At 44.6% G+C, this 8997-nt stretch overlaps 1 protein-coding gene across 1 annotated transcript in view; it reads right to left on the reverse strand.

Moving 5' to 3' along the window:
* The window catches only part of PDZD8 (PDZ domain containing 8), an 85496-nt gene extending 76929 nt beyond the window's left edge, over positions 1-8567 (reverse strand). The window contains exon 1 of the mRNA XM_040486582.1: positions 7473-8567. Within this exon, the coding sequence (XP_040342516.1) occupies positions 7473-8341 (869 nt within the window). The 5' untranslated portion in view covers positions 8342-8567. The remainder of the gene's footprint in view (positions 1-7472) is intronic.
* Between the last annotated feature and the right edge of the window lie 430 nt (positions 8568-8997).

Below are 8997 nucleotides of genomic sequence, written 5' to 3' on the forward strand. Positions count from 1 at the left end.
TATTTAACTTCTAAACATGGTATTGAGTGGTAGAAACTCTAACTTGAAATGTCAGATATTCTTACTGAACAACTGATTCAAAAAGGCTCAGCCTGCTGTATGGAATTTTACTAAGAGGAGAAAAAAAAAAAAAAGAGACTGGTCACACTTTCTTGAATAGAGGTTTTTTAGGAATGTCTGAGCCATATGAATCCTGTATACCTTCTAAGAAGGCCAACAAAATTATTAAAGTGCTTAATATTTAAGCACATTAGTTTTGTTATACTTACAGCAACAAAGTTGTACCTGTCTGTCTGTACTTACTACTCAACCTGGAGTCTAAGGACTCCAGGCAGGTTTGGAGAGGACTATAAATTTCATGAAATTAAACAAAAATCTGTGTATACATTTTTCTGCAGAGAGCCACAGTTCTTATTAGCTTTCCAAAAAGATAAAACCCTCAAAAAAAGGCTTAAAAGTACTTTCAACATATATGTACATCTGCTCCTTTTCTGTAGACATTTAAAGCATAGCTTTTGTCCTGTTTTTTAGTTTCTTCTTTTTTTAAGAGTTTAGAGCAAACTTTTTTTTATAAAGAGCCAGATAGTTTATATTCTAGAATCTGTGGGTGCATATGGTCTGTTTCATATTGTTCTCTGAACAACTTTAAATGTAAAGTTTAGAATGTAAAAACCATTCTTAACTCATGGGCCTAATACCAGCTTGTTTTAGAGATCTCTGCCGAAACAACACAGCACGGGCTTTGGGAGTCCAGACTTCTTTTTCTTTTTTCTTCTTTTTCCTGAGGATTTCAAGAAAGTCACTAACCCCCTCTTAAGTCTCAAGTTTCCACATCTTTAAAAATGAGATACTCAACTCTCCCGTAAAGTAGTTTTAAATATTAAGTGAGGCAGCAAGTATGTTGAACCGCCCACACAATGCCTGGCATATAGTTTAGGAAACTGATTTTATGATTCTTGCCCCTGCCTCATATGATAATCATTAGTAGTACTTGTAAGTCAATATGAAGTGCTGATCAGCAGGCATGCTCCTCCCATACAAACTACTTTATAATGATCTGTTTTGGCTATTTCCAGGAACAAACTGGAGTTTTCCTGGACAACCAGCAAACCTGCACGTTACTGATGAGAATCTAACAGTCTCCTCGTCATTACTCTTCTCCCTTCAATGTGTGAATCAAATTTCTAGAGCAAAGATTTATCAATACATTATTTTCCATCTAAATAGTTATAAGTGCCCAGATCATAATAATTCAAAGAAGCTTAAGAAAACCCAACTTGCAAGAAGTAAAACCAGCATCAGCTGAAGTATACTTACATGTACCAGGGACCCTAAGGTTACAAAATACTACACAGCCCAAAGTCATCAGCAGAGATACTGATCTCCTCTTCCTATTCCTCACAAAACTGAAGGTTTCAAATACATCCAAAATGCCATTATGTTGAGCTTCCATTGTTCTTTGTTTTCTCCAGAAAGACTAACCAGCTAACTATTTTATAACCATTTTTTAAAAATTTTTTTATTAAAAAAAATTTTTTTTTTCAACGTTTATTTTTTGGGACAGAGAGAGACAGAGCATGAATGGGGGAGGGGCAGAGAGAGAGGGAGACACAGAATCGGAAACAGGCTCCAGGCTCTGAGCCATCAGCCCAGAGCCTGATGCGGGGCTCGAACTCACGGACCGCGAGATCGTGACCTGGCTGAAGTCGGACGCTTAACCGACTGCGCCACCCAGGCGCCCCTGTTATAACCATTTTTATCCTTCACCATACCTATCACAACACTAGCTAGGTATGACAGTCTTCAGGAAACAGTTATGAAAATAAGTATTTTAATTTTTTTAATGTTTATATAGTTAAAAAAATTTTTTAATGTTTATTCATTTTTGAGAGAGCACAAGTGGGGGTGGGGCAGAGAGAGAGGGAGACAGAATCCAGAGCAGGCTCCAACCTGTCAGCACAGAGCCTGACATGGGGCTTGAACCCACGAACCATGAGATCATGACCTGAGCCAAAGTCGGATGCTTAACCAACTGAGCCACCCGGGCGCCCCAATGTTTATTTATTTTTGAGGGGGGGGGAGGGAGGGAGGGGCATAGAGGGAGGGAGACACAGAATCCAAAGCTGACTCCAGGCTCTGAGCTGTCAGCACAGAGCACCATGCAGGGCTCGAACTCATGGACCACGAGACCATGACCTGAGCTGAAGTCACACACTTAACCGACTGAGTCACCCAGGCATCCCTGAAAATAAGTATTTTAGAAATGATTTTATTTATCTAAGACAATAGTCCTTGAATTCTATTTATATAAAAATATTCATCTGAGCAGCAATAAAAGTAAAAGCACAATTAAAAAATTAGCTACTCCATCATTATTCCAGAACACCTAGAGTGATACAATAATGTCCTTGTCTGTACTTTCCCCAAGAATCAAAGACTGTATTTCTACTAATTGTTATTAAGTAAAACTATGATTCCTATAATCACTAAGGATTTTAGAGGCTATTTTCAAGTATTTTCTAGTCTAAGACACCTTTTAAAAGTTGTCCATAAAAAAAAAAAATAAATAAATAAATAAAGTTGTCCATATATAGAAAGAGTATGAAAGAGAAAGTGAGTAAATATAGGACATTACACCTTACAAATTATTTTGACAGCTTTCAGTGTATTTACTTTGAAAAATTTTAAGACATAACTCAAAGCCATGTTTACTTCAAATAATCAGTAAAATGAAAATGCTATAATTAACAATCAGAGTAAATGTTTTTCTTCATCATCTCAGAAGACAAAAGAGAAAGGAATTCAATTACAAACCACATTACAGAGTATGAGGCTTTTCAGACCAAGCCTAATTTAGTCCTCTGAAACTAATGGTATATTTAGAGAAGATATAGGTAAATACCAACATGCTAAAAAGCTCTACCTAACTAAACACACCTGGTCTTTTGGTCCCTAGTCTATAGGAATATTTGAAAAATTTCCACAAATACAGAGCAGAATGCTTTTCAGGAGTAAAAGAACAGAACAGTTAGGACAAAAACAGTCACGTTCAGAAGATATTCTATGAACTTGAAGAGTGAAGTTTTCTCCCAAATAACTGTTCCATATGCATTCGTTAAATTCAAATCTCATTAAGTAGATATCCCCTTATTTGTCAATCAGAGAAGTATATGCTTACATAGTTAACGACTTATTTCACACTAAAGCAAAAAGCCACCAAACTTAAGTGAAAAGCAGCCACTATGTACTTACTATCACTGTACTGCAGAAACGGAAAATGTTTCATGAGATTTTTAAAAAATTTCTGGCAGAATGATTTTTTTAATTCAACATATCAATACTTTTTGTAAAATAAAATTGCTTAATGAAAGTCCCTTGAAAGATAATAATGCTTAAAGAAGGGTAAAAATAATCACCTTTTACTATCCAGCTATTAACTCTTCCCATTTTCACGGATTATGAACAGTACTGCTCCCTTTAGGGACGGTCTCAAATTCATACAATGCAGGGCCAGACAAGTACCATTAAGTAGGCGGGGACTAAAACCTAAGCCTAAGAACTTCCTGCAGCTGCTACTAGACCTCCCTCTCCATCCTGTTATTGCTAGAAGGAATGCAGGCCATTCCTTCCAATGTTTCCTAAGAGAACCCAGAATTCCATCTTTATTTGATTTTGATTCAATGTTTATTTATTTTTGAGAGCGGGGGAGGGACAGAAAGAGGGAGAGAGAGGGGGAAAGAGGATCCGAAGCTGGCTGTGCAGACAGCAGAGAGCCCAACATGGGGCTCGAACTCATGACTTGGGCCAAAGTTGGAAGCTTAACCAACTGAGCCACCCAGGTGCCCCCAAGATCTCCTGTTTTTAGATACTGGCAATTAAGAAACAAAAAAATACAGTGAGGTCGAATAAAAAGTACCTGCAAACTGAATCTGGCCTTTCTACATGCAACTAGTGCTAAGACACAGCAATGATACTCTAGGAACAAAAACATCGTGAAGAATCTCAAGTATGTGACTCCCAAATTCTAAACTCCCCTGGACTATTACTCAGATTGCACACTGAAGGTGGATTCTCCATGTAGTCAAAAATATTTGTGGTAATCTTTCTCTCCTGAAGACTAATTTTTTAAAAAGTACTACTTTAATTTACTATTTTAAAGTGTACATTGTAGGAAAAAATGAACATTTGAGGGAAATGAATTTAGAATTGTATCAGTAAAAACTAGAATTATAATATGTAGAAACTGTATACATCTTACAACTCATTTCTTAAAAAATGTTATAATGTTTTACAAACTGTGTTAGTTGGGTAAAATGAAGTGTTAATCATAGCAATCCTTAGAAAGCAACCATTTGAACTTTGAATCTCTAAATTGAGACATCAGGAACTGGCATTCCTGATGGGCCACCTTCACTTCAGCAACATGAAATGGAAAAACAAATAAAGGAGGGGAGAAGTGACCATAATGTTAATTGTCAAGGATGAATATTATATAAGTGCCAACGGATCCCAAGACCCATACAATTTTCTTTATTGCTTTAGCTCTAAGTAGATTAGACGGCTCTAAAGGATAAAATAGACCTTCTATTTGGAAACAAAATAGATTAAACATTTAAATGGATTAAAATAGAAATACTATGTATGGTAGCACCCAAAGATTTAACCCTTCAAGGATCTGCTCTCAAATGTCCAATTTAAGAGGGGTGCCTGGGTGGCTCAGTCAGCATCTGACTCTTGATTTCGGCCCAGATCATGATCACCAGGAGCCTGCTTGGGATTCTCACTGTCCCTCTTTGCGCCACCAGCATGTGCACGCGTTGTCTCTGTCTCTCTCTCTCAAAATTAAACTTAAAAAAAAATTCCAATTTAAGAAAAAAAACTCTGTAGTTACACTCTTCTCAGAGTTCTCAGTTAATTTGTAAATGTACTTCCACATGTCATATTGATAGCACACTTAAAAAAAAACACAAACACAAAACCTTAAGAACAAGATGACAGAGTTGAAGGAAAAAGGGCAGCTCTGGCTTTATCAGGGCTGGATTTCCCTCCAGGACAGCGGTGTGACCTTAAGCAAGTTTAACTACTTTGAGCACCACTCCCTCAACCATATAAAAGGGTAAACACTAGCTACTTTAATTCTCGTTATGAGAATTGTGATACATCTTAAATGTATTTTAATTCATTCTCTTAACTGAAATTTGAATCCGTTCCACAACCTCAGTAGTTTAAAATACTTCTGGCAGAAGAGCTACACAGACAAGAGAACTTAACACTTTCTGAAGCAGCCCTTTTCATCCTCACACTTCTATTATTTTCTTTTACTAAACTAAAATCAGCTGCCTTGTTACTTCAAACCCCAGCCCCCACCGATCACATTCTAGTTAAGTCATAGTAAGTATGGCTAATTCAGTTCTCATTAAACTTTAAGCTCCACCAGGGTTGAGGCTGCTCAGCATTGAAGCCCTGACACTAAACAATAATAAGCACATAGGTGTACAACGAATATTTGCAGTGCGAGATTTGTTCTGTGCAGTATTTACTGACTGACCACTGAAATGCCTTCTGATATAAAGAGCACAAACGTGTACATTTCTAGAGGTGATCATTTAATGTGTAAGGTTTAAAACTGGAACTGTCATATATAACCAAACACATGCCATGGTTTTAAAAAATCCCGTAAGATACAGTAAATGAAAGCAATTTTGCTGTACCTTAGATGGTGATTCTATTCAATGATACAGATGATAAAGTGTCTTCAAAGCAATAACCCTACTAATGTCTCCATAATGCTATTCATAATTTCCTTGAGATTTAACTGCATTCCAAGTCTACATTAAAAAAACAAAACAAAACAAAACCTCAAAATGATATCCAACCTTACTGCCACTGGCTAATCTGCACACAACCCCAAATTATAACTGAGCCAAATTTTATTATCTGAAAGTTACCCCAAAACCATCAGAGTTGAAGTTGAGACAGAATACCAAAATCTGTGACTTTTTCTTAAGACTTTCTTAGCAACACACTGCTATAAATAAACATCTCACTGGCTAAACACTAGAACTCATTTATAATTTAGTCACTTACATTCCAGAGTTAAAGAGTCGGTTTCATAAAGTATGTTCTACTTCACAGAATAGGAAATCAAACTCAGTGAACATCCAGTTTGCCACCCTCTGCAAATCTATGGAAATATTTCCATTACAAAGTAAATTTCTCCTGCCAGTCAACAGTTTTAAGCTGTCACTCTGTGCCACAAGCCTAAACAAAACATAATTAGTGAGGTATATCTGCCACATACACAAGTCAATAATCCATATCAAACTGAAACATAAAATATCTCTGGATTCCCTGGGTCGCTGTTACTTGACATCGTGGAAGAAAATCAGTGAACCAGAAATATGCAACTTCCACTAAAAGGCCCTAGGTGAGGCAAGTACCAGATGGACATAGTTTTATAAGAAAGGACAAAATCCAAGAGTCAAACATTTTAATGAACAGAAAAGCAGAGGACAGAAAGCGAGATAAAAAAAAATTCAGCTGATGCAGAATTGCCATGTATGACCCTTTCCGCTCCAACAAACCAGACCAAAGTAGATGAATCCCCTATCCCTACGAAACGCCTTGCCCATTTAATCAGAACAGGATACTACGTAAAATTAAGCCACCAGATGCAGGAGAGTTTCAAAAAGTTAAAATCACTATCACTAAAATTCCTTTTGCAGGGTGATCCGGGTACTGTTTGAGAAACTTGCACCCGGAATTGCCGTAAGAGGCGCAGGGTCTAGGTCTGCGTTAGGGAACCCACCGCAAAGGGGCAGAAGACATTAACACCACATCCGCGGCGAATCACGCTACGTACTGGGTCCCCACTTGGCTTTCGAGTTGCTGCGGGAAAGTAATCCTTTACAGCAGATACCACACCTCTGCCCTGAAAGTTGCCAAAGCGCCATTGCAAAAGTGGCCTGCAGTTGCCAAATGAGAGAGCCTCCGGCTATCGGCACGCTTCTCTTGCCTGTACTTTGTGTCCAGGAACAATTTCTCAACGTGGCCAAGGTGATGCTGCAAAACTGCCTCGATGCAGCAGCCACAAAAGGAACAGCTTCTCCACAGTCCCAAAGCCGCCTCCTGGGGATCAGGGGGACCGCCCTTCCACTTTCAATACGCTGCTTCTGCCCACGCCGTCAGCACCCTGAGTGCCCACGGACACGCGGAAAGGGTTCTGGCTCACATTCCTGCACTCTGGGAGCAAGCGATGTGCACCCTCCTCGCCTTCATCTAGGGTCCCGTCCTGCCAGGCTCGGGGAGCTCCCCGGAAAAGCAGGAGCTGGGGATAAGCCCTTGCCCTTGCCCTTCCCAAGCAGGCGGCAGCCTCCCGCCCAGGCCCGGATTCCCGGCAGCTAGGCATCCCCCCTACCCCTCCCCCCCCCACGTGGCTGCGGGGCGTCCTTCCCCCACCCCCTCCCTCTCACCTGATCTTGTAACTCGGCAGAGTGTGCTTGCGCTTGATGATCTTCTTGAGCTGGTTGACGATGATGGAGGTGAGCTGGGGCATAGGCCGCCCTTCAAACTGGGAGCGCACCTCGAAGTCGATCAGCGGGTCCTCCACGAAGGAGAAGAACCAGTGGGTGAAGGGCACGCGAGTGAAGACCAAGCGCAGCCTCCCCACCACTCGGGACAGCTTGACGAACAGGTAGGCCGACTTGCCGAACACCAAGTCCACGTCGATGGCCAGGTGGAAGCCGCCGTTGTACTCCACCTCCGCCTCGAAGGCCAGCTCCTCCGGGGAGGTGGCGGGCAGCGCCTCCCCCTCGGGGCCGTCCGGCTCTCCGCCGGCCGAGGGCACCACCGGCCGGAGGAGCCGGATGGTCTTGATGAAGGGCACGGTCTCGCCCAGGAACACGTCCCGCAGGCTCAGCCCCTCCAGCAGGCGCCCGGCCGTCTTGGTCTGCAGCAGCTCCTCGAACTCCACCTTGATCTTCTTGGTGACCCAGCGGCGGGCCAGCGCGGTGTCCCGCAGCTCCCGGAACAGGAACAGGATGGTGGCGTTGAGGAAGTAGCAGGTCTCCCGCGTCGGCGGGGCGGGGGTCTCGGGGGCCGGGGTCGCGCCGCCCTCGGGGGGCCCGCCGGAGGGCTCCTCAGCCCCGCCGCCGCCGCCATAAAGGTACTCCCTCAGGGACAGGCCCGGCACCGGCTTGAGGTAGCGGAAGCCGTCGCCCGCGCGGGCCGCCTCGTCCGGCGGCGGCTCGGGCTGCTTGCGGTACAGCAGCAAGAACTGGGTGAGGAGCGTGAGGAAGGAGCCCAGCACGGCCGACGCCAGAATCATGAGCAGCAGCCCCATCCCGGCACCGCCTCCGCCCGGGCCGCCCGGGCCCCCGCTCCCGAGCCCACAGCGCCGCTCTCTTCACGTCGCCGCCCCCGCTGCCTCCATCTTGAGGACATCGGGCGGCGGGGTCGGCGCGAGCGGCTCCCCGGGCCTCGTCCGGCGGCTCCGGTCGGCGCGGTGCGGCGCCCGAGCCTGCGGCGGCCCGCGACTCCTCAAACGCTCCCGGAGGCAGCTGCTGTGGCGGCGGCGGCCGCGGCGGCGGCGGGACGGAGGGGGCGGCGCGGCACTCCCTCCGGCCCGCGCTCATTGGCCGAACGGCGCGTGTCGTCAGGAGCGTGCTCGCTCCCGGCGGTGTCGCCTGGCAGCCGGCGCCCGGGCGCGCGTGCTCGGGTCCCTCTTCACCTCCCGGGCGCCCTTCCAGCCCCGCCCCCCAGGCCAACATTCCATTCCTCCTCGAGCCACGTGGCTGTCACTTCTGGAGCCGCGGACCGGATCCGGGGGGATGCCTGGGGCCACCCGTTGAAGGCTAAGGAGGCCGGGCGTAGGTGGCGTGGCGTGTTCTTGATCTCCGTCCTCCCGATGAGCCCCTCCCCCGCTCTTTGGCCGCGGTCCCTGCCTGTTACCTCTGCTGCAGTGTGGTTCTTCCACTCGCGCCCCTGAGAGATGGGCTG

Source organism: Herpailurus yagouaroundi, unplaced genomic scaffold (genome assembly GCF_014898765.1).
Source record: "Herpailurus yagouaroundi ecotype Mexico unplaced genomic scaffold, PumYag 163, whole genome shotgun sequence".
In the NCBI taxonomy this organism is placed as follows: Eukaryota; Metazoa; Chordata; class Mammalia; order Carnivora; family Felidae; genus Herpailurus; species Herpailurus yagouaroundi.